Here is a 26,695-nt window from a genome sequence, read left to right as displayed (position 1 = left end):
TTGGCATGTTTACTTTGTTGAAGAGGAGACCAAGGGGTGGTCTGAAAGCAGTCTACAACTACTTGAAAAAAAGTTACAAAGATTACAGAGCCAAACTATTCTTGGTTGATGGCAGAAAACTTAACAAGGGGCAATGGCCACAAATTACCACATGGATGGTTCAGGTTGGACACTGGGGAAAAAAAATTTCACTAAGGTTATGATGGAATGAAACAGGGTCAGCAATGTTTTGAAATCTCCATCTTTAGACATTTTCAAGATTTAAACTTCATGAATTTGTGGCTGACCTAAACTAGTGCTGACAACAATTGCATTACAAGCAGGAGGTCAGACTAGAGACCTCCAGAGGTCCTTTCTGACTAACATTTGTGTGACTTACTGATTCTGTTGAATGTTGTTCAGCATAACAGCATTGTGCTGCAGGCGTGTGAGTCAGGCTCTGTGAACACGTATGTATAAACCTGCTCTCACTAACCCTGCTTTGAACAGAGGGTGTTGGACTAGAAGATCCTCAGACATCCCTTCCGACCTCAACTATGTATTTTATGTATTAATGTGTATTTCAAGAGCATTGATTTAGCAGGAAAGTCTTCATTCTCTGTCTTCTTTTTGCAGACCACCAGATATAGAGCTGCTGAAGGAGGGACAGAGGTACACTGAACGACAATTTTTTTTTGTTATATGCACTTCTAGTTAGAAATATTAGCATCATATCAGGTGAAAGGGGAATCTTTGATTTCCTGTGTTATAGAAAAGACCTTATTAGAACCTACAGAAAGGATTATTTGTCTTGTTTACTTTTTTCCTTTGTGATTCTAAAAGAGCATATTTGATCTGTATGATTTAGTGTACAGCTGCTCTTGGCCTGTGTGTCTTAATTGAGCCTGTTGAAATCTGAAACAAATACACTGTTTGTACTTTGCATATTTTATACCATCTATTCTTTATAAAGAAAACGGTACCAATTAGACGTGATGAAAGCTTCTGTAGTTCTTAATCTAAAACATCTGTATCAGCTGAAATGAAATCATGCTATTCTGTCATCTGTCTGTACCTTGCTGTGTATTGTGACTTCTTGTTTGTTTTCTTTTGCAACACATGGCCATTAGGTGGCAAACTTATATGTGCTAAAAACAGCTCTGCTGTCCCACTGATTTTAGGGTATTATATTCATATATTTGTTAAGATGCCTAACTTCATTTTAAAATTGCACTATTCATCATGCTAAGTCTGACATTATTCTGTTGTCTTTAATAATACCTTGTTTACTATTCTTTTCTAACTGCCAATAAGCAACTGAGAATTCACTTCTCTAAATAGTGTCTGTACTTGTCATCTTGATTGCAGAACATTACAACTCTTTGAGTTCAAGACGACTTTTAGAAGAGCAGCCATGATTCTTAAAGCAAAATATACTTCTATTATAAGGGAAAAATGCTTTATTTATCTTTCTTCTACAAGAATGAAAAGCTATTACGAGTAACACCCATTTCTTATTTCATTGATAGCTTGTGTTTTCTGTTACAGTGGACAGTCTGGAGAAGAGGTGAAACTATGTGATGAAGTAATTAAGGCTTCTGACATTGAAAATCCTAGGATATCTTCAAATCCATGTGAATCTGGTTCTCACGACACAGCCAGTGACAGCAGTAGTGATACTGAACAAGAATTTGTTTCTTCTGTTCTACCAGGAAGTCAGTTAAGTTCAGCCAATTTTGCCCAGCAATTGCACAGAAACAGCATCCTCAAAAAGAAGCATGCTCAGAAAGTCTATTCCAGCCCTAAAACTGAAGACTCAGATGTGGTAGAAGCCACTGAACGACTATCTGATTGTAAATTAGATGCTCAGGAAGAAATGTATGCTTGCTCTGTTCATAATAAAATAACTGCAACGCCTTCAAAAAATACTACTCTAGGAAAATCAAGGGCTTCAGAAAACTATGAAAACACCTGTAGTAGTTCACAGATAGTTTTTCTAGGTGTGAGCAAAAGAGGGGCAGAACATCTTAAAAGAACCCTAGCTAACTCAAAAGAACATAAAACTGAACTGAGGGATCCAGTTAATTCCAAAGGCAGTTTATTGGAAGTGCTTAAGCAAACACTTACGGAATGGAGAACTGAGGAAACTTTAAAATTTCTCTATGGCCCAAACTACACTTCTTTATGCTCATCAGAATGCATATCATCTGCCAACCAGGAGAATGAAGAACTTGATGAGGATGACTTAGATGCAGCTGATGATCCTAACACTGTTGCTATAGGGGAGTCTGAAAACAGTTTGAACTATTCTTTACCTTTCAGAAGCCCAGGTGGAATAGTTAAGCCTGTGCCTAGTTATGAAAAGTTAAAAGAAGAAACAGAGTTCTTAGAACTCCGAGTAAAAGAGTTCTATAAAGGAAAGTGCATCTTGGCTGAAGAGGCAGTGACACATACACAAGCAGAGGAACATCCAAGCAAAGACAAAGTAAGTGTCCAGTGGAATAGTGTCGAGGCTGTATAAAGCCTGCTTTCAAAGAATTATTACAAGTTCTTTGTTTCTGTCATCATAAGCTATTAATCTAAAATAGTGAAAGGAAGGTTGGATAGATTCACAACAATCCCATAAGGTTGAGGAATCGTATTTTAGGTTGGTAAGAATGAGTTTGTATGACTGTTTGGGACACATTCAATTCTGATAGCTGTCTTTCCGTTTCTGAAGCATGAAGGTAAGGAAGGTTTACTTAGATGGAACTATCTGTTGTAAGACAGAGTAGACTTTGGGTGAGGAGGAAACATGTTTGGGTTTGGGTTTTTTTCCCCTCCCCCTTTGATTCATTAAATAAAATTTTTATTTAATGATTTTTTGCCTTTTATTCATGACAGGGTATACTTGAGATTGGATTTCTTTCTTCTCTTGACTAAGACTAGATCTCTGGCATTACTTATTGTTAAAATTCTCTGAGTTGGAACCTGCTGGTTTGTTTGGATATGTTGCTGCAATCTAGACAATTTGGAAAAAGACCTCAGGAGGATTTGCAGACCGCAAGAAATAGAGGGGTCTGAGGTTTTACCCCTCGCAGGTCAGACAAAGCAGCTTAACAGCAGCTGGGTCTTCTTGTCACTACTGTAAAAACAGTATGCTGACTAGGCTAGGTAGGTTGTACAGTTTGTACTGGCATGTGAAATTGCTTTTGCTTTTAAGATCAAGTGTGATATTAGCATCAGAGGGTATAATTTTCATAATGCTGCCTCTTGTAAAACATAGCTTCTTGGAAAAAGTTTACTCTGACTTAAGTTTTGAAGGAATTTACCATTAGTTGAATTAAAGTATATAGCAAAGGGAAGGGGAAAAGTAGGTTAGCTGCACACTGTATGTTGGGTCAGTTTAAACAAACTTCTGTCCATTAAGAAATTACTGGTTGGTTGTTTTTTTTCTATTCAGAGATAAGAATTTTCTTATGTTTAAACATTTATTGATAAGCTGTGACTATTTTGATGCATTGACTTTAATTAAATCCTAGGTTATAGCTGTTAAAGTTTTTTGTCTAACACAGGATGATCAACAGGAAGATCTCACTTTCCCACTTGTTGATTCAAATGCACAAATGCAGATTAGAAAGCGAATCGTCCTTGAAAAACTGAGAAAAGCGTAAGTATCCTTTACTTTGGTAAATACCAAGCTGAAGTTGGTGCTCATTCATCATCATTTTAAGAAACAAACACACTGTGCAAGGACATTCTGGCTTTTTCTAGGTGGCCTTAGTCATAACTTAAACCCGTTATTGCCCTGAAGAACGTATTTATTTCTGAGACAGTCGTCTGCAGTACAGTCGCAGATGTCAGTTTGCACAGCCTGCTCAGGTAGATGGCAGAATCTCACTACTAAGGTTTTCTGTAGAAGAAACCTGTGCCTTCCTACAAGTGTTGGAGCTTGTAGTTGACAGCATTCCAAGCTGGCATGACAGCATGTTGCCACTCTTCAGTAGTTGGCAGAAGTCAATGCAGTTGTGCTATTACACTGAAAATTTCTGTGGCTTTTGGATCTAAATGTTGGTATAACACATGGAGCTTAAAATGAGAATATGTGCTTAAAAAAAAAAATTCCACAGGAAGCCCTTTATTTATCATCCTCCTTTCCCTCAGTTATCTGGAAATAATCTGAACTATTTAGATTCTTGTAAGTTGCCTAAAAGTAGATTATGGTGGACATAAAATATGAAATATTTAAATAGCTGTATGTACCAACTGCTCAAGTCTAAACTGAAAAACTTGAACTTGATTGGGAGGAGTGCAAATATTTGTCCTGTACATTAAGCATACTGTTACTGGTAAACAAATCTACAGAGAAGGAAGTGGTGTTTTCCAACCTCTTAATAGTTTAAGCAGAGGTCTTGCTTGCTAAAAGAGTTTCTAGTCCATGTCTTCTTGTGGGGGACTTCAACCTGCCGGATGTCTGCTGGAAATACAATACAGCAGAGAGGAAACAGTCCAGGAGGTTCCTGGAGCGTGTGGCAGATAACTTCCTGACGCAGCTGGTGAGTGAGCCAACGAGGGAAGGTGCCCCGCTGGACCTCTTGTTCACCAACAGAGATGGACTTGCGAGCGATGTGATGGTTGGAGGCTGTCTTGGGCAGAGCGATCATGAAATGATAGAGTTTTTGATACGTGGAGAAGCGGCGAGGGGGGTCGGCAAAACTGCCACCTTAGACTTCCGGAGGGCGGACTTCAGCCTGTTTAGGAGACTGGTCGAGAGAGTCCCCTGGGAGGCAGCTCTTATGGGCAAAGGGGTCCAGGAAGGCTGGACATTCTTTAAGGAGGAAGTCCTAAAGGCACAAGAGCGGGCTGTCCCCAGGTGCCGAAAGACGAGCCGGCGGGGAAGAAGACCGGCCTGGCTGACTAGAGAGCTCTGGCTCGAACTGAGGAAAAAGAGGAGAGTCTATGACCTCTGGAAGAAGGGGCGGGCAACCCAGGAGGACTACAAAGGTGTAGCGAGGCTGTGCAGGGAGAAAACTAGAAGGGCCAAAGCTGAGTTAGAGCTCGGTCTGGCTGCTGCTATAAAAGACAACAAAAAACACTTCTTCAAATACATTAGCAGCAAAAGGAGAGGTAAGGAGAATCTCCAGCCCCTAGTAGATGGGGGAGGGAACACAGTGACCAAGGATGAGGAAAAGGCTGAGGTACTTAATGCCTTCTTTGCCTCAGTCTTTATTAGCAGGGCCGAATGTTCTATGGGTACCCAGCCCCTGGAGTTGGAAGATAGGGATGGGGACCAGACTGGAGCCCCCATAATCCAGGGGGAAATGGTGAGTGACCTGCTGCACCACTTAGACACTCATAAGTCTATGGGGCCTGATGAGATCCACCCGAGAGTGTTGAAGGAGCTGGCAGATGTGCTCACCAAGCCCCTTTCCATCATTTACCAGCAGTCCTGGCTAACTGGGGAAGTCCCTGCTGACTGGAGGTTAGCTAATGTGACACCCATCTTCAAGAAGGGCCGGAAGGAGGACCCGGGGAACTACAGGCCTGTCAGCCTGACCTCGGTGCCGGGGAAGCTGATGGAGCAGATCATCCTGAGTGCTATCACATGGCATGTAGAGAATAACCAAGGGATCAAGCCCAGCCAGCATGGGTTCAGGAAAGGCAGGTCCTGCTTGACCAACCTGATCTCCTTCTATGACAAGGTGACCCGCCTAGTGGATGAGGGAAAGGCTGTGGATGTTGTCTATCTAGACTTCAGTAAAGCCTTCGACACGGTTTCCCACAGCATTCTCCTGGAGAAACTGGCTGCTCATGGCTTGGACGGGTGTACTCTTCGCTGGGTAAAGAACTGGCTGGACGGCCGGGCCCAAAGAGTGGTGGTGAATGGAGTTTACTCCGGTTGGCGGCCGGTCACAAGCGGTGTTCCCCAGGGCTCGGTGTTGGGGCCAGTTCTGTTTAACATCTTTATCAATGATCTGGACGAAGGGATCGAGTGTACTCTCAGTAAGTTTGCAGACGACACCAAGTTGTGTGGGAGTGTTGATCTGCTGGAGGGTAGGCAGGCTCTGCAGAGGGATCTGGACAGGCTGGATCGATGGGCCGAGGTCAATTGTATGAGGTTTAACAAGGCAAAGTGTTGGGTCCTGCACTTGGGTCACAGCAACCCCATGCAACGCTACAGGCTTGGGGAAGAGTGGCTGGAAAGCTGCCTGGCAGAGAAGGACCTGGGGGTGTTTGTTGACAGCCGCCTGAATATGAGCCAGCAGTGTGCCCAGGCGGCCAAGAAGGCCAATGGCATCCTGACTTGTATCAAAAATAGCGTGGCCAGCAGGACTAGGGAAGTGATTGTGCCCCTGTACTCGGCACTGGTGAGGCCGCACCTCGAATACTGTGTTCAGTTTTGGGCCCCCCACTACAAGAGGGATATTGAGGTACTGGAGCGTGTACAGAGAAGGGCAACGAAGCTGGTGAAGGGTCTGGAGCAGAAGTCTTATGAGGAGCGGCTGAGGGAGCTGGGACTGTTTAGCCTGGAGAAAAGGAGGCTGAGGGGAGACCTTATTGCTCTCTACAACTACCTGAAAGGAGGTTGTAGAGAGGTGGGGGTCGGTCTCTTCTCCCAGGTAACAAGTGACAGGACAAGAGGAAATGGCCTCAAGTTGCGCCAGGGGAGGTTTAGACTGGATATTAGGAAATTTTTCTTCACCGAGAGGGTTATCAAGCATTGGAACAGACTGCCCAGGGAAGTGGTTGAGTCGCCATCCCTGGAGGTATTTAAAGGACGTTTGGATGAGGTACTTAGAGACATGGTGTAGTGGTGGTTTTTGGCAGTGTTAGGTTTATGGTTGGACTCGATGATCTTAAAGGTCTTTTCCAACCTATATGATTCTGTGATTCTGTGATTCTGTATGGATGGCTGGTATCAGTATGCCTCTAGCTGCAACCATTAAAGACCCTCAGAGTTGAATCTTAAAACTTTCCAAACACCAGACCTTTTTCACATACATAAAAGGGCTTTGGAGTCTCAGAAAAGAGATTAAGGCATCTCTGCTGTAGCTGTTAAAATTATTAAATTGTCAAAGTTGAGAGGACCTTGAAAATACTCCTGTTGTCAAGGCAATGCAGATAAATGAATGTTTGAAGGCCATGATTGTGGTGGTTTTGTTAGGGGTATTTTGCTTTTCTGTGGTTGTAGTTTGTGTTAGCTAGCCAAACTAGATTTTGCAGAAGTTTGGGGTTTTTTTAACTAAAAAAACCCCACAACCAAAACTCCCGCCAAAAACACGAAAAACCTCTATTCTATTTCTCTCCCTGCCTGCTATAAGTGTGGACAGGCCACAAACGTGGAATCAAACCATGCTGCAAAAAAGGTGGCTATCTCCGATCTTTCCGTAAGTGTCAATGTGACACAGATTCCAAGGACTACTACTGTATGGTAAAGCAGTTTCTCTGCTCCTTCAAATTTTTCCGCAAGTTTGTCAGTCATTTTCAGCTTCTAGCAAAATTTCTTTCTTCTAGCAAAAAGTCTGGTACTCCATGACTAGAGGATAAGAAAGACAGAACGTTGTTTTCTTAGTTTCTTCAAAGGTTTTATTCTTGACTATCCCCTTCTTTAGTGGGTCTTTTTAAATTTTATGAGGTGATGCAGTAGTCCTGTCACACTCAAGTAAGAGAGTTGATTTTCATTGTGATAAAGAAATGGTTTCTTGATGTGTTCAGATGAATTCAGTGGGAATATGAATATGCCCAGCATGATAAGAGTCTCATGCTCAGTTTTTGTAAAACATGCAGTGATGTAAAGAAGAATAGAAATCTTGATTCTTCCAGCAATATTGATGCACCATGTGCATATATGCATACACATGTAAATAACTGGATAATCAAATGCAAGAGAATATTAACTATTAAACAAGTAAATAGAGGCAAAAGTTTCATCCTAAATGTGAAAAACAATGCATGTTATTTCCAGCATTTGGGGATACTGACAGCTAGTTGAAGAGTATGAGTGGTTTGTTGTGTGCTGTGTCAGTTTTTATGCACAGTCAAGTAGGGAGACAATGTGTCTTTTCCTTTCTTTTGAAATTTTCTAATTACCCTACTATCATCTTGATTCCAACTATCAGGCTTACAGTGGAATGTTATTTCTGTTGCATCTATGTGAGTCTGAGGTTAGCAGATATATTCTCTGTGCAAACCTCATTTAAGCATGTAATTTCCTTTTGTATTATTATTTTTGAATGAAGTAAATATAAATATTTCTGGAATTCTAATCCTCATAATGTAAACACTGATTTTTTTTGTAAGAATGTCTTGTCAGAACTGAAATGTGAAGTTAATAGAGTATGCATGTAAAACTATATTTTAATTTCTTCTTCATGTTCACACTGAACTAGAGCTTCTTATTTTTATAAACAAGCTGTTGTAAAGTGAAGGTGTTGCCCAGACACCACTCAGAGGAATCTGAAATGTAAACTACAGGCCTGATCTGCTGCACAAAAGTCAATCTCTTCTTCTTTTTATTAACTTTCATGGGCTTTGGTGGAAGTCCTACTTGAGAAGAAATGAGAAAGAGAGGAAAATGTATATTGACCAGGGTCTTTTGCCTTCTAGATTACCTGCAGTTTTGGGCCCTCTTCAGATTACTCCAAGTGATGTTTACACAGAGCTAAAAAATCTTGTCAAAACTTTCCGGTGAGTATTGGTCTTTATTTAGAGATTCTTGATTTATTAATTAAACATGCTGTTGAATGATTTGTGATTTGGGTACAGAGAGGGCCCCGTTGCAGATTTGCCCTTGTCTAGCTGTGTGTTCATGTAGGTAATGTCACATTCCCTGTGGACTAACAAGTCAACCCTTTCCCTGCTCCTGGCAGTGGCTAGGTCACCAGGAGTATTTGTAGATTTTTAAAAACTAGGCCAGTGGTCTCTGGAGGATGATGGTGAGTCTTTTAAAGGTTCTGCTACCTCGTCACCTCCTATTAAGCATGAGTTTCTGAGATCTGTCGCTTTCTTTTGCTCTGGCTCCCTATAGCCGGGTAAATGGTTTTAATGTGATTAATAATTGTTACCACTCACTTCTAGAGCCAGGAAGAAGGTCCAGTTTGACCTGTCTCGTTCCTGATTTCAAGGGGAAGTAGATCTAGTGGACACTTTATCACCACAGATGAAGCTTCTGCTTCAGTCAGAAGCATTAAAGACAGTATTTGGAAACACTGGGATAAAGAAGGAGGGAAAACAGAATGGTGGTAACTTCTCTGGACATTTTTAGGTTTTATTTGGGACACAACTCTCATAACTTGGACCTAAATCATGTCCTGCATCTTGAAGTATTGTCAGGAAAAGGAGCAACAACAGTTGCTAACTCTGTGTACGTTGTCACTCTTGAAATTTCCCCCCGCATCTCCAACCTGCATGCGGTTTACACGTACATTTTCCAAAACTCATTCGTGTAGCATTTGCCATAAGGAATCTAGGCTTTGGTGAATAGAAACCCAGCTCTACCTGATTCCTTATGATTTATCTGACATCTGGAAGGATGCCACTAAAACACAGATCTCTATATGCAGGATTTCTTACTGTGGAAGGTACTCCTTTCCTTTCTGGTGATTCTGTGCATGATCTCTTTTATTTAAAAAAATTGTGCGTGTTTGAACTTGATTCTGTAATTGCAGTCTTTTAAGTTGTGATTAACCTTTTATTTTAATAACAACACTGAAACCAGGGAAGATACTTTTGGTTATATTGGAGTAGCATGTATATACTGTGTGTATACCTACTATTTGAATAAGATCTTTGTGTCTTAAAACAGTTTTGTTGCTCTGCAGTCTAAATGCTTAATAATCACTTTAGCTTATGGATTGATAGAACTGGAAAAAATACATTTGGTCTCTTTCAATCTACTTTTGTATGATTGATTATGTAAGAAGTCCTGGAGGTTCTCAAAAGCAGAACTTCTATTTTAAATCATTTTTGCTATTCAAAGACAATGTGGCCTGAATATGAAGTTTTAGAAGTGGTTTATAGCAAAGGAGCCTTGAAGCCAAAATGGACTTCTAAAAATACATATATATATATATATATATATATATATACACACCTGTGGATTTATAGAACAGAACCAAATCTAACTAATTTGGAATTTGATCCCAATACCTGGCTCATGTAGCAATAACTTATCATATTTTAAAAGTCTCCTTGATCTATTTGTGATCACTCAGAGAACACTTCGTGAGTTTATTTTTAAGTGTTTTTTGTTAGGAAGTAAGTTGAAGGTAATGGTAGCAAGTTCTTGGGGCTCTCTTACTGTGAAGATTCCAGATAAATTACTTAGAAATCCAGCATTTTGGGCAGGGGATGGTTGAAGATAATTGTGGGCACTACACAATAATTTGTAAGTGCCTTTCTCTCTCTCTCTCTCTCTCAATGGAGTTTTATTGTCTCTGATAGTAAAATAATACAAAAATACAGGAAATAGGGAAGCAATAAAAACCTTTGGGCCCTCTCTCATTCTTGTATTTCTGATATGGAAGGGTCTGTTGGTACACAAAATGTAGCTCATGGATATTAAGATGAAGGCATAGGTTTGAATCTCCAGTTCTGTACATAGGTTTAAGTTTACTTAATGTGAGTGATCTCTCTGATTTTTAAGTTGAACGCTTTGGCAGGGGGACCTGGGATAAATTTTGAACGGTATTTATGTTTGCAGGGTATATAAATTTAAACGTTACTTTCTTTGTTAATGTGGTTGAAATGCTTAATGACGATGGAGGGAGCACTGACAAATGCTAGTGCTCTTTTCTGCTTTTTGTACTGGAAATATTTCAGGCTGAAGAACTTGCCAAAGAGGGTAGGAGATAAAACACACGGCTGTAGTAGAGCTTAGCTGAAGAAGGGTAAAAGAGCATGTGGTGAACTAAGAAACAACGATTTTCAGCTCCATTGGTTTTTAAAGGAACACTTGCAGTTCAGCCTCCTTTGGGCAGCATTTTATTCAATCACCACTGCTGGGAAACACACCAGAGGCATCTCAAGAGACATTTTAGAATGGTTAGAGCTCTTCCCAAACAAAGTCCCTCAGTGCCTGTAAGCTTTTGTTACAAAAACTGAGATGTCAAATAATTCTCCAGAGTGTGTAAGGGTACTTTGTTAAAAGATCAAGAGAAAATTAGCTATTTATATATAAATCGAAGCTAAATTATTATGTTTGTGAATGTGTGGTTGGTTTTTTTTAAGCATAGCATTTCATACTGAAAATAGAATTTCGTCTGTACCTTACGGTTGCAAGTATTTTAATTCCTTTTATGGAGCTTATCATTGACATTGAACCCTGTCAATGAATATGATACAGTTGTTTCCTAAAGATGTGTTCAAGACTTTTTATTACAGCTTTGTCTTATCTTGTTTCCAAGATAATATTTTAGCTTTTAAATATGTATTGTAAGTGTATGTTATCTAGTGTATACACTCACTAATGGTTTTTACCTATTACCCTTAAGTGGAATTTTAGGTTCTGGGTTTCAAATCAATCAGCAATACTTTGTTGTAGCCAAGGTTCTGTATGGAAGTGTGAAAGTACCAGAAGGTTAAGCACCTTTTATCAAGTAAATGGGCTTCTCTTGCAGAGAGCCTGAAGTTGTAATAGTAGCTCATTTTTGCTGGTTGTCATCAAACTAAATTATACTACAGTATGTAAATATGTTGCTCTTTTTTGGGAGGTAGAGGAGCTGTCTTTTATGGTTAAATTGGTCTAGTTGAAGTCTAAAGAAAAACAATCTATGCTTTAGTATTTGCCTGTGCTGACCTGGGTTAAACTTCGCTCATCTTAGTGCAAGTTTTGGAAATCCCATGAACTCAGCTTGCTGCCTTACAGAATAGGCAAACTAACAGGTCAAATTCTTGAACTGAAGTTACATATGCCTACGCCTGGGAATCTGGATGTGTGAACAAAAAGGCTGCTTCATTTGCAAAGGTGCTAATGACTTCACTTTGCAACAAAGATAAATTGTGAAACGAAAGAAAGAAAGAAAATCTCCATTTGGGACATATTTTTTTCTTTTTCTCCCAGTGTAAGAACATGGACATACTGTGTAAAACTGAAAGATAGCAAGCGTGGACCTGTCAAAGGAATGATTTTTCTCCAAATGTACATTTAGTACCAATAACTCATTGCTACTAGCTGTTAGTCAAATTCATTGTAACATGTTAAAAATTGAGCTCATAGATGATAAGTATATTCTCATTGTAAGGATGAACAAACTTCTAGAAAAGGAAATAACACTCAAGACTATGATTTACAAATAGCTATAAAGAAAAATATCCTTTAAAAATATTGTTTTACATTAACCAGTTACATTTTCTTGCATCTTGTTCATAATACCTGATGCTAGGGGCCTGTTAGGGGATAACTATTTAGCATAATAATGCTGGTGTCCATCTGCCATTCCCCATTGGACAGTGCTCCTGTTATCAAATTGTTTCCTAGAAATCCCCGGAAATGTAATCCTGCTGAGGAAAGGGTGGTGAGCTCCTGCGTCGCTGAGTTTCTTTCCTACAACTTCAAGTTTGTTGTGGTCCCCGTTCAAGTTCTTACACAAGGCACTTAGGGATGTGCCTAAATCTGCTGCCACAGCAGGCACTGTTTACAAATCAGGCCGTCATTTGCTAATGGAGTTCTGCTAGCAGAATTTGCAACTGACAGTAATTAAATGGGAGGACAACTAAAGGAAAAGAAGTAGAACCAACTGTGTATGCTCTTTTTCTGTCATTTTTAGGTTTACTTTTTTTAGTTAGTGGTTACTTTAACCTTGGACTCCCCTGTATTCCTACAATTTCTGTATTGGAGTTCACTTTCTTTGCAGGCTAGACACTAGTCAGTTATTGGGAGGTCATTTGGGATGGAATTTTTGTGCATCTTACTCTTTAGTCCTTTATCCTGTCAGTTTCTGCCACTTGGATCCATCTGCTCAGTCTGAGCTCCTTCATAGAGTATTAAAACTGCTGCATGAGTCCTGCTGCCTACTGGATGGTGGAAGCAGTCAAGTCTAGCTGCAGTGCATCTTGCTGGGGTGAACCACAACACCCACAGACTAGCAACTAAGCAACCCACACAGCTATTTGGGATCATCCAACCTTCTTGGCTTACCTATCCTGCCCTACATAGGCCAAGAAAGTAGAGGCATTCTGTTTTGAAAAGCTGCATATTGTTTTCTTTCTTTGGGTAGGTGAGGGAAAATTTAGCCAAACTCTTTAACAGAAAATATTGCACTGCAGAACTCAAATCATGTACACAAAGTTTTCTAGAGTTTTAACATTTCAGCATTATATGTTTATGACAGAAATCCAGTGACCTGTCTTTCATGGATTGTTCTGAAGTAACAGTTTTGGCTAGAGGCAAGACAAAGAATTAATGAACCATTTTTACAGAGGACTTGCACTTCCCTGTTTTCTGAAAGCTTTACCCTTCAGAGGCCTTGGTGTTGACACACAGCTTGTTTTTGAAAGTGACTGCCCTTCCACTGCTCCTTATTATTTAAGGCTTCACACCTGTAGGTTGCTAGCTTTAGTCTGATCTGCCTGAAATGTTTTTTTGCAGCTGCACAAGTGCTTTAGGACAGGTGTTGTACTGAAAGGTTACTCATTGTGGAAGCCTGACTTGACTGTTCATCCAGTCCAGTGACAGTAGTACATCAGCAGATCCATATTGCTGTATCCTGCTGGTTATCTGTGTCTTTTGACTACCTCCTTCATAAATAGCATATTGATGGCAATGACTGATGTTCAAACCTTGCCAATCAATACCAACATTGAATAAGAGTTAATTGACACAAATAACTGCATCTCTCAGTTTGTGTACAAGAATGACACCTTCCTGTGCTCTAATCAATAATAACTCCTTGTAGAGCATTGAAATAAAGCTGCTTTCTCTATTTGACAGAGTTTTCCCAGGTGGCTTGGAGCTGTCTCTTCCATTGTGTCTCATCATAGCAGATTAACTGGAATGTTACATATGAATTGCTTGTCAGGATGATTCCATCAGGCATTTCTTAGTAGTGTTTATCACTGTCATCAGCATTGAGTCAAGCCGTTCAGCTTTTGTTTTGTTTCTTGTTCTATAGCCAGAAAAACGTAACAGTTTACCAGGTACAAGCTTTGTTGCCAGCTAACGCCATTAGCTATTTTAAATAGTAATTGGGAAACATTAACCTTTAAATAGCAAAAATAATCTGTATTTGCCAGAACTATGTGTTCTAGTTTGATGTGACAATTCCTGTACATGTAGTACAAAACATTGCTTTTCCTTTCATCATTTAACAAAACTCAGGCTGTTGAGACACTATTTGAGTAATCATTGCTTCAAAATCTTACTTTGGTTGGAAGACTTGGAGATTTGAGGAGAAAAATAGGATAATACTTCTTTAATCATTACTATCCTTAAATAAAAATTAATTTTATTAGTTTTTAATATCTTTCTGAAATAGGGAAATGCAAAATGATCCTCTAAAACATCTTACTCATAACTGCATTTTTAATGACCATTCGGAATATAATTTGGGGGAATTAGTTAACAGATTTGAATTTTAACAATGGCAAGTACAAATACTTTTATTTTTCCACTTTTTAACACTTTTTTTGGCTAACTATATACTTGCCCAAAGAAACTAAAAATTTTTAAAAAAAATCTTTCTGGGGAAGAAAACCCTGGATTTGAATTTGTTGCCAGGTATTTCATTTTAAGCAGCTTCCTGTCTTCGCCAGTGCCTGTAGAAGTGGATATGAATGACAGGGTAGCTTCATTCTGGATTCGAATTTATACAAAGCTGCACAGAAGGGAAACCGAGAGCAAGGAAGCAAACATAGGGAGGCACTCGCCCCTCAGTATTTCAGTTGGATGGCGCCATCTGTCTGAATAAAATTAATTCTGCGAGCCTTTTTGGGTGCCCGCATAGCCACAGGTTCGTTTTTAGTGTGACTTTTCCATGAAATTGCTTATCTTGAACATCGTGGGTCATACCTAAATTCAGCCATAGCAATTCACCCGTGAATTGTTTTAAGTCACGTTAACATTTGACTTAAAGCAGATCTGTCTTATTACAAAGTTCAGCCAAATGAGTCAGCAGGTATAAAATGCAGCAGTACTTTTGTTGGGCGCCCATGTTGTTCTTGATTCACACCTCATTTTCTTGCTCTTATATCTGCACTGGCTTCCATTGCATAAGTTAGAATTCCGGGTTTCCATTTTAAAAACAAGAATCATCAGAGGATTGTCTCCAGTATCTTATAAAATCCAGTCTGTTTCTGCAACATTAGCTTTTACAGCAAATCTGGATCTGAAGTCAACAAGGGGGAAACTAAGTGTAGGAAGGCCTGTCTTTTCAGAAACGCATGTGCAGTTTCTGAGAATTTCCCAGTGGGTATGAGTGAGAGCTGAGCCCTCACAGCAGCCAGGACTATTTGCAAGCTAATTCAGAGAAGTAGCTTCTGTTCAGTCTTCCCCATCCCACTTTCATATAGAAAAAAAGAGACGTATTGGGAATTCTGCAATTCTTCCATTACAGGATAAGATGACAGAGAAGCCTGAAAGTTGGTGAATTGCTCAGATACAGCTGTAATTGCTACACTGTAACTCAGTGTATTAAGTCTTTTGATGGTAGACTTAAATCAAAATTCAGCAGTTAAAATCTGTTTACTTTCACTCTGAAATGTTCTGATTTTTTTTATTATTATTTTTCAGGTTAACAAACAGAAACATTATTCACAAAATGCCTGAATGGACTCTAATTGCTATTGTTTTGTTATCTGTGTAAGTACCTTTTAATGTCAAATATTCTCATACACGACTGTCTTAACTAGCCTATGGAGGCAAGATTTACTTTTCAGATAAAAGGAGGGAAAGATTTCTTTAAATTAACTGGGGAATCAACATAATTATTTTTTCATGCAAATGAACTATATTCTCGTGACAAAACAGGATTGTCCCACTTGTTAACAACGTGTTAACAATGGACAAACTTGATGTTATGTTAAAAAAAGTTAAACTTTAGGGATTTTTAAAGAGGGCTGGTGGGGTGAAGGAGGAGTATACTTCACTCTCGTCCATTTGCTGCTGACAGACGTTCTTCCCCTCTCTGACAGTAGGACAAAATGACATGTGTATTGTATTACTTGGGTTTGGCATAACTGTTACACTTTTCATTTCTCATTTTACCTCTAATTTCTTAAAAGATTTCACTTTCACAATTAAAGTCAAATTATTTCCATAAAGATATGGTGTGATTCTAAATAAGTTTGTTTGAATATTCTAGCAAACTTCTTTGAGAGGGGAAGGTTTTTTTAGCAACTCTCAAATTTCTGAAAGGAATACTGGGACCCAGTATTTTATTTTTATGAGGATTAGCTTTACTGCTTAAGATTATGATACTACAGTGCCTACAGTCCTCCTCAGCTTTGTTCTACTTACTGCAGAATTAAATTCTTTCCAAGGGTTTTCCTAATGGGAAGCCTGATTTTTATCATAGTGTCTTTCAGTAAACTTCTACACAGAGGCATGATCTATAAAAGCTATAGTCATGTGCATCAAGGAATTTCCTTAGTTTCTATTTTCCAAATTCATGTACATTTCTGAAGTTAAAGATACAAACTTTGCAGTGCTCACAAATTCATATTACACATTTAACATTAGTTCACCTTTTCAGCAATCACTGGTGGTTTCACAGTGTCAGGCCCTACCTTTCAGTGGGGTTAAACCATCAAGCAATCTTTGTATGTCTTTCAGCTTGAATTACAAGATTGCAAAAATCTTATTCCAGAGGCTGTTTATTACCGCACTGCTGCTGCTTCTTTTGGGCTTCTTGGGTCACTGGAGCCTGTAGGACAGAGAAGTACTTACAGACATTCACAGGTCAAGAAGTGTTGTGGGCCAACCTCATAGCATCCCCAGTACTGCACTTACTTTCCTTGATATTACTTCAGTCTGACACATTGTTCTGGCTTTACTGTCCCAAGGAAGACTATACCAGCAGGCATTAGAGTAGGCTTCAGCGAGCCTTACATCTGTGTCACCCAGCCAGATACCGCTCAAATGATTCATTAAATCAGAACACAGAAAGTAACTTTACTTGAATGCCTTGGCATAAATTTTTTATCAACTATAAGAACAAATCTTTTGTCATTTTTACTATATATTCTTATGGTTGAATTGGTAATTTGTGAAACAGATCTTATGAATTTTTCAAGTAGTTGCTGTACATTTAAGGAAATGGTGACTCTTCTGATCAGAATTTAAAATATGTTGCTGGTCTCTCTGCATATGATGAGCTCTAAATGTTTACATACCTAATGATTGTTTTACAATTGCTTTAAAATGTTATACAAGTAGCAGGCAGTCTTGGTAGCAATCAGTAGAAGCAGAGAACCAAGTCTATTTTTACTTCTGCTTTCTAAGGGTCCGCCCCTAAACAAATGAATTCTATTTGATCCTAAAATAGAGTAGATTTTATTTCTAATATTATTCTAGTGAAATCATGAATAAAACTCCTGTTAACGTCAGCTTATTTTAAGGTTCTTGCAAGCTCATGATCTTCAGATTTTGAGCAACTTGTCTCAGCCCCCTCTTAGGAGAGGATGTGGAAGAATATAGATGGGGCAGAATGAGTGTTAAGATTGCTCTAAGAAGACGATGGGTATTGCATCATTTCTGGAAAGACTAAAACAGAACATTTAATTATTTGGGAATTCTAATCAAACTTCAATATTTAGCAGAAGCCAGAAGTGTGCAGGGAAAGACGACTGACGACCTGGGCAACCCCTCGCAGACAGGTCCTTGGATTGTGGCCTTTTCTCACTTCCTGAAGTCTGCCAAGGAATCTGTCATCTCTTACTAATATTGCTCATTAAAAGAATTACACTCTGTTAAGTCTTCTCTGGCTTCCCCTTAGCTATACTGAGAGATGATGCATGTTGCAGCACATGTAATGTCATTTAGATCCCAGAGTTGTATGGGGCCTGAGTCAGAGTGGCTATTAGCTTCTGTCCCTGAAAGAGAAGAATATTTTCAGAATATGTATTCACAGGTCTTGACCTGGTCCCAGATACAGGATGGAGATTTTACTCCTAACACTAAACAGTGAAGTAGCATAAGCAACACCCTGGAAGAGGATAATGCTTCCTCTTTCTAGGAGGATGAAAGACCGTATTACAGGTACCCTAGGGTGCAGGAGGTATAAGAACAAAGACTACAGAAGGCAGAGTGAGCATGGGATTTCAGGGTATACCTCAAAAGAAACTAAGACCTCAAGTATTTTTTGTTTTGTTTGGAAGGGGGCAGGGTTTTATTTAAAGTAGCAACTGTTGGACTTTGCTTGCACCCCATTTTGTGCATCGATATTGTGGCTCACCACTTCCCTTCATGTATATGGCTAGCGTGTGCTGAGGACTCAGTGTACTTAACTTCACAGTGCACTTTCAGAGTGCCCCCACCCTTTTTGTGATACGCTACTGGGCAGAATAACTATTATCATTACTGCTGTATTGAATTCAAATGTCATCACTGCTTAATATTTTGTATTATGTTATAATAATATTATCCTCTCGTCATTGGAGTGTGCATATTAACTCTTTGTAGGACACAGCATGTTGGAGAGTCATAACACATAATTTTGGTCCTTAAATTAGACCTAGGTTCCCTTTATAGTCTGCTGGTCCTCGAGAAGCTATTAAAAGCCCTTGAGTTTTATGTGCCCTTGAGTCTACTGACTATTGAAGAAACCTGGGCTTCTAATTCATTGCTCTGAAATAAAGTGCCTGAAACTAGACAGTGTGACTGTCTTTCTCGAAGTATAAAAAGTTGGAGATCGCAACAGTGGAGCATTTCCTGTTCCTAGTGAACAGCTGGATTTATTCAATCAAATTATCGTATAAAATATGAACAGCCAGTCTCAGCCTTTATTGAAAATCTAGCCTGAGGCACTCCTATCTTTATGACCAGCACATTCAGCAATGCTGTATCGACCTTCTTAGAGTACACTTTGGCAGCCAGAGAATTATGTTCAAATAATTGCATTCATGCCTGTCATGGAGTGGGTGATTCTTTAAAATGATCTGTAGATCAAATTTCTTATTTATTTGTCATTTGTAATAATTTTGGCAGTGGTAGATTTCTGTGTCTTCCTGTTGCAATGTTTAGTATATTAAGCAGAATTTTCTGTTATAGCTGCTTTATAATGTACTGTAAACTAGAATACAAAAGTTGCATCTTTTTCTCCAAAAGAACTTTGCAAGATATCAAATGAAGCAGATAAATAGATACAAATACAGTAGTTCAAGAAAGAATGGAGAAAGCAGTGGGAAGATTGGTTGCTATACAAGCATGGGCACTTGCTGTTTTTAGTGTATACCCCTGGTACAGTCTAATGGAAAGCTTTCAAGATATTTTCAGGAAATGTCTGCTTTCATCTTACTTATCTGAGCTGGCTGGTTCCAGTGAACTGTGGTCAGCTTCATCTACAAAGCCTATGCAAGAGGTTCCCCCGCTAAAAGCTTTGAAGCATTTCAAAATGTTCTGGGATTAGTTTATAAGCATTCGGCTGCAGTATTTAAACAAACTCAAAATGACCATGATCACTAAACAAAAGCCATCATTATATGTGTGCAGCCACTTTAGATAAATGTGTCATGTGGAGATGTACTCTAGAGGTTTACTCTCTTGGAGATAACAGTTCAGGAGCTGGAGAATCTTGGGTTCAAGTATGCATTTTTACTTCTTTGCACACAAGAGCACATCTATTGCTCAACATTGATATTTCTAATTAATTTTAAGAGGAATTCAGATGTTTGTGATACCGCTACTGTATTCTTGTCTGAATGTTTGAAATGTACAAATCTAATGTACAAATACATACTGGATATGAAGCAGACTTGCAGAGTGACTCTCTTTTCCTACAGAAACCACATACAAGTCAGCTGGATGATCTTTTATTTAGTAAGTTTGATGACAGAAGATTGGTTCCAGGTTTCAGCTGAGAAAAATCATTTATCGTTAAGCTAGAAATATAATTATTTCCCATTTTGAAACAGAGTTTGCAGGACCAAAAGTCCAAAAAGTCTTTCTTTTTATAAAAGTGTTTGAATGTGGTCATAGTTTTGTCTCTTGGTCTCTATCTGTAGAGTTATGTTATTGTGTGAAATAGAGAAAAAGCAAGTTTGTCTTGACACGTTAAAAAAATTAGTATATTCTTCCCTTTTTCTCTCTTAATAATTTTAGGTTGTCATTTGGTGAGTGGGAACTCAAATAGGTTTTCTGTTTAGCAGTTCTTACTTATCAGCACTTTCTAAGCAAACTCAAATCTGCTTATTTGGCATATCATGGAGGAGATCGGTATTACTTTACTTCCTCCTAGTGTGTTCCAGTATTACTTAGGAAACTTATATAGAACAGTATTTTGAGGGATTTGCAGTATTGTTAATTGGGACATTAATCACTGCCGACTTTAAAATTAATTAAATATCTTCATCATTCATAAGGGAGAAAATAGAAGAAGAAACCTTAGCAGTTTCAAAGAAGGTGTTTCTCCTTATACAAAAAAGCCCCACTGTGTTGCTGTAGTGCTGTTACACAGGAAAGTGACACTGTGGATTTCATTGCAGCACACACAGCTGCAGTCTTTTTCCATTCTAGTATTTCTCATGGATAGCCTTCTGAATGGGAGGTTTGGATGTGCTGTGTAACTTTCATGCATGCCCAGCACAAACTTTCTGAGGTGAGTCCAGGATAATCAGTTCCCCTTTACAGTTCTGGTCCTTGACCTCATCAGCAGGCGTGGAGCCTTAGCACATGCTGTGTCCTGGACTTCTGTTGCATGGAGTTAGGGGGTTGGCTCAGAAAGATGTCTTGTCTGCACCTGCCAGTTTTGCTGCCCAGTGCAAGGGAAGAGCAGGGTCATGGCTTTCTGCCAAGTGTCTTGGAAATCCCTCCAAGAGATAGAATCTGCATGTTCCCAGCAGCTGTATGTGTGGGCATTCAGACTGAAGTCATGCCCAACTGTGCAGAGCTGGTGTGCAGAGTGCGTCACCAGTTATAAAATGTCCTTCATGGTGGTAGTGTTCTGACTAATCTTTTTGTTAGAATCTAAAAATACTTTATGTTGAACATAATTTTGGATCTTCTGCTTTAGTCACCCTTGGGAACTTTATATTCCAAATGGACTTGTGAATTAAGAATATGGTAGTAGGGAAAGTACTTTCCTCCCCCACTTCATTTTTGCCTTTTGTGAACGAGATTTTTGTGGCAACTTCTATTTCAGCCCTCTGAAAGATAGCATGCTAGATTTCCAAAGACTGCTTTATCCTGTTGACTCTTTGGGGAGCTAACTCGGTCAGTGGAGTTCGTGTCTTGTTGAATGCTATGCCACAACTATGTGCTGATCAAGCAGGTGGAAAAATTGCCCAGCCCTATTAGAGAGAACTGTTTTAAATTTATGTTTCTTGAAAAGGTATATATTCAGAAGATTTCTTTTGTAATATGTTTTTCCTCCTTCCATAATTCCTGCATAGAGCTTTGCTTACTGGAAGTCATATCATAGCACAGAATAAGTTGTACAGTTACACGGTAACATAGACAGTTCTGAACTAATGCTGCAAGAAAGACGTGAGTAATCCAGACTATTAACAGCTGCCCCAAACTTAGTTTTAAACTAAATGTATTTTAACTTCATCCACTGAGCAAACTGAACTGTTAATTTTGCAGCTGAATCCTGAAGCCGTAGCCCTATGAAAATATACTTGCTTCCTTATTAATAATTAATCTTAATACATTCAATGCAAACATTTTTTATCATGAAACATTACCCATCTGTTAAAAGAAAAACATGACTTTGACAGACACTTGCATCTTTTATTTTCAGAGCTTTAACTTTATCTTAGTAAACTTTCTAAAGAACAGCCTACATTAATGGGGACATGACACATAGGCAGTGTTTTTGACTTACAGGAAACTTCATCGTAAGATGAAAATCAGTGTTGATTTGGCTTGTTGTTTCTGAACCAAAAAAAAAATGTAGAGGTACACATTATTGGAAAGGTTACTACGGCTTCCTAGCATGTATTTTGTACCAGCAGAATTTTTAGCATGGGTTCTGGATTAATTTGTTTGGTTTTATGCAGAGAGTCATAATGGCACCAGTACTAGGCTAAGTGGTGTGTCCTATTCTTCTTTAGCACTGAAATCCATTGTGACCAAAGTAGAAGTATTGTATTCCTTAACTCTTCTGGAACCACTATTAACAGAAAAACTTTGATTGTAGAAAATCTCTGAAAGAGCAGTATCTTTTGAAGATCTAAGCATTCCTCTCCTCATGGTGCTTGATGCAGATTATGGAATGTAAAACCTTATAATGCTAGACAGTAAGACAGGCTGTGTAGAAAGACAATACTTCATTCCAGAGATTCTAGTTTCCTTTGTCATATTGCTGTTGAAAGTGTCAGACCTGACATGGCAGACAACATTTTTGGTATGAAGTGTATAATGGTTTTTAAGGAGGAAGAATCCTGAAACTGATTAAAAACCATTAAGATCTTAAAAATCTTGCTTTGTGAATTAATTATGTTTTAGAAAACAAAATTAGTTGAATAACTGAGCTAAGTTATAATTTGCTTGGATCAGAACAGTGGTCCACAAGACCTACTTAAAGACCCATATGTCAAAGATCTATGTTGGGGGAAATAGAGAGACATGCATTTTATTAGCTTTCATATCGATACTGTTATGTGGGAGAATGTTGGTGTTCCTATAATACTCTACAGTGACCAGGGACAAACTAAAAATGACTCAGAGGCATGAAAAATATGGAGGGGAGAGGAGAAGATTACAACTAATTAATTCAGAAAGGAGGCAAATTATTTTTTATGTGATAATTGTTAGTGGGCAGTACACTGATGAACTGGAGACTTTTTTTTGTTTCCTAATACTGTAGGAATCGAGTGCAAAGGTAGTTTGTACTTCCTCTCGTTAGTTTGTTACTTCTTGAGATATAAAAACATTTTGACACCCAGTGGTCTCATCCAGTCTGGCAATTAAGTTCTGATCCTGATGTGGGAAGTTAACAGTGAAGGCAAAAAATGTACAGTATTTTCTGAAATGTGTTCCTTTCATATTTATGAAAACAGAAAATACAGCCTCTTTGGGGAAGGAAGGAAGGAAGGAAGGAAGGAAATACATGTCACTGACAAGAAGATGATGTATAAAGTGTATCTCTAGGCAATGGGCTCTGATGAAGCTCTCAGAATTTACAGACAATCCAAGCTCGCAGATTTAGCATCAGGGTGCAGGTGGCTCTTTTGATGCAAAGTGTATAATTAAAATAAATACTTGGGATAAGACGACAACCATCAGTTAACCAGAATGTTGTATAAATAAACATAAAATAACTATATATTCATACAGTTTTGCATGTCATAATACAAAGAAACTAGAACAATAATGTCCATAACAGTACGTGTTCTTCTCTTCCCATTCCTTCCCAAAAGTAAAAGTGTGCTTTAATTGGCTGGTAGCAAACATAGCTAACCAGTATATGGGAGCTTAGTCCAGAAACTGCAAAGTGTATATGTATAATTACATACTATTAGGTGCAAAACCAGCATCGGTGCAAAAACTGTAGAGATGCTTGATTGTTTAGAGGCTTGGGATCTTGACGTGTTTCATTTCATTTTGATGTATACCACACTTATACCGTATGTTCCACAGAAATGCATGTATCTTCCTCTCTTCCACCCTCTCTATCCATTTCTCTCTATCCATCTGAACATTTTAAGAAGACACAGAATAAATCCAACTCATTCATCATAAAACTCAGTATTTCTGAGATGAGGTATTCAGTTTTTTAAAAGGATAAAGAATAGTTGAGATTCATGTGACTCTTCATATTTGTTTCAAACCTCATCACCTATTCTGCTTTTTTTAGGTATACGTTTAGGTCAGTGTACTTTCACAAGTCAGTGTTAATAGTGTTCTTCTGTTATAGAGATGGTAAAATTGAGATTAAGAGTAGAAAAGTGATTTACTGGAGATCATCAAGTCAGTAGTAGATCTGGAAATAAACAGGAAAAGGGTTTGGGGTTTTGTTGTTGTTGTTGGTTTTGGTGGTTTTTTTTTTTTTAAACCTACTGTGAGCTGGCAAAGGTGCTTCTGGGAAAAGGTGCTTAAGAATCCTTAACTTCTGGGGATTTTTAAGAATCTCATTTTGAGAGGTCCAAAACTGCACTGGCATTTGTTTTCAAAACTGGGAAAGGCAAGTAGAAAAATATTGAGGTCCTTATGATTAACTTCTGAAGAAAAAAAATTTGGACACAGTGGAAGCAAGTCTATTCCTAGCGTATCTCTTTACTCAGCTGCATTACTGCAGGTGTTTGATCTGTATATTGGACCGAAAGATAATCAAATTACAATGTTAGAAAGTTGTGAAACTAAACTATGATCAATTTTATGGTCATTGTTTCCATAGTAACTGAGTACAGGTGAGTACATTTTATAAAGTCAAGTATTGACAAATTATTTACCTAAGCATATTGCATTGTAGCTGTTTTAACTGTAAGACAGTATATTTTATTTAATATTTATTGAAATTTTTTTTGCATATCACTGAGATAATGAATTGACAGGAATAGATTACTAGTATGTGGCAGCAAAAAAGTCCAGCAGTTGCAAAAACAGATGTATATGAAACAATGTTTAATTCATAAAATGTACCAGGTTTGTATATAAAGGCATCTTTTAGATATTAAATTGTCCCACTGTATGTGCACAATAATTTATACAACAGTGTATATTTTACAAAGTACTTAAAAGGTTCAGGCTCTCAAAAGCTTACATCTTAGCATTTTTTAATCTTACAGAGACTTATACCTGTGCTTAATTTCATGTAGCTAAGTAACTCAAAGACTTCAATGGCATAGATTCCAGTATTTGAGAGTTGTCACAGGAAAACTTTGTGGAACATAAAAAGTAAGGAATAGAAGACCAAAAAGGATGAAAGGATCAATTTTAAATGTCATTAAATTTATTAATAACATTTATTATATAAAATATAATTTTATATATATTATATAAAATATAATTTATTAAATTTAAAATTTTGACTAAGTTGAGAAAGAGGGAAAAATGGGAACAAATGGTAGGACTGAGAAGTACCTTTGATCTGTCAGCTGGTTAGCAGGAAACAGGCTTCAAATAAATGGAGCTCTTTAAACAAGACCTGTCCTTGAAATGTGTACCTAAGAAACTTAGATTTGTTAGAGAGAAACAGCTGATAGTGATTTCTTCTGGGTTTATATTGTGAACTTTTTTTTGCATTGCCTTTATGCAGATAAGTAAGCTAAACTGAAACCTTTTGGAACAAATCCCTGTATGAATGTAAGCACTTTAAATGGCACACAGTATTATAGAAGTTCTGATGCTACATGTCTATGAACTAATGTTGTAGTAATGTCTTGGAATATGGTAATGTAGAGGTGGGTACCATTCTCCATTTGTTTTTTTAAAAATCATCCTGCAGTCATATCTATTAATACAAAATGGTGAAACACAGTCTCTCATCCAGCTAAACTTTGTATGAAGAGTACTCTGGATAAGAAACCATAAATGATGTTGAGCTGGTTTTGGTGCTTCCTTAGTCGTCTTGTCTGGCTAGAGGTTTTTCTGATCCACTGTTAAAGAAATCTGGAAACTCTGTTTTGCATATGATGCCCCAAGTAATTGTTTTTTTGCCAGACCTATAAGATATTCATGTTGATGGCAGTCTTGGTAGTCTTATTTTAAAACACTTATTTTAAAATAAGTAAGTGTTTGAAAATAGAGTTCCTAAATATCACTGTAACAGGAGGCAAATAAAACCATTACATAGCTCTAAAGGAGTCATGGGTCCCTGAATTTTTGTCACTGCCATTGTAACATCAAAGTATTTCCAGAGTGTTGGCCATCTTCTTTCTCATTAGACAGGCTAAGCATGAGTTAAAAACAGTGATCCCCGAGTACTTAATGAAGCCAACTGCTTAGTATTGCAGGATCAGCATAATGCTAGCAAATGCTTGCAGAGAATGTGACGTCATTTTCCACCTGCTGAATGTTCTGAAATGTGTAGTTCCTTTCCTGGACAGTTGCTGAGGGAACTGACTTTATTTTATGTGTGCATATATAAGGTCAGGAAACTTGCTCAGAAGGAACCTTATAGGAGTGATACTGTGTGAGAAGAAACAGTGTTGATGCTTGCATTGCAAAGATTAAAATAATGGTACAAAGCAATAGACTTGGAAATTTCCTTTCAGCTCAGTATAAATTGTTGCTATCATGTTTATGTGCTACTGGTTGCTCACAGGGAACTGAAATATGGGAATAGTAAGAAATGCCATTTTCTAGTTACTTTCTGAGAAGAATTATGTAATTAATTATGTTGTGGTAAAATAGTATGAGTTACATGAACTGAGAGTTTCAGATGTTTATCTAATTTTTGTGGCATTTTGGATACAGTTGCCTATTTGGATACAAATAACTGATTGGGGGTGGGGAGAAAGAAAGAAAGAAAAAAAAGGCAAATCCAAACAATCCAAAAGGCAACAAAAATTTTCTCTTTTTCAGTTGTTAGTAAGCACTTTTATCAAATGGTTAGATAAACCCTTGTTACTGTAGGTATGCTTTCCTTTTACTGTTAGTTGTATCCATCCGGCTGCACCACAAGTGAAATTTTGGCCCCAT

At 38.2% G+C, this 26,695-nt stretch overlaps 1 protein-coding gene across 3 annotated transcripts in view; it reads left to right on the top strand.

Annotated features, from left to right (window-relative positions):
* The window catches only part of RPAP2 (RNA polymerase II associated protein 2), a 46,011-nt gene that overhangs the window by 7,113 nt on the left and 12,203 nt on the right, over nucleotides 1–26,695 (top strand). Inside the window, exons 7-11 of one of the 3 annotated variants that reach the window (XM_075508372.1) lie at nucleotides 616–651; nucleotides 1,528–2,464; nucleotides 3,534–3,628; nucleotides 8,566–8,646; nucleotides 15,686–15,754. In XM_075508372.1, the coding sequence (XP_075364487.1) occupies nucleotides 616–651; nucleotides 1,528–2,464; nucleotides 3,534–3,628; nucleotides 8,566–8,646; nucleotides 15,686–15,754 (1,218 nt within the window). Of the gene's footprint in view, nucleotides 1–615; nucleotides 652–1,527; nucleotides 2,465–2,862; nucleotides 3,064–3,533; nucleotides 3,629–8,565; nucleotides 8,647–15,685; nucleotides 15,755–26,695 lie in introns of those variants that run through there. The other 2 variants (XM_075508373.1, XM_075508374.1) reach the window with 2 other exon arrangements.

Source organism: Mycteria americana, chromosome 7 (assembly GCF_035582795.1).
Source record: "Mycteria americana isolate JAX WOST 10 ecotype Jacksonville Zoo and Gardens chromosome 7, USCA_MyAme_1.0, whole genome shotgun sequence".
NCBI classification, from domain to species: Eukaryota; Metazoa; Chordata; class Aves; order Ciconiiformes; family Ciconiidae; genus Mycteria; species Mycteria americana.
The sequence above is the reverse complement of the archived record's forward strand: the minus strand, read 5'-3'. Positions and strand labels throughout refer to the sequence as shown.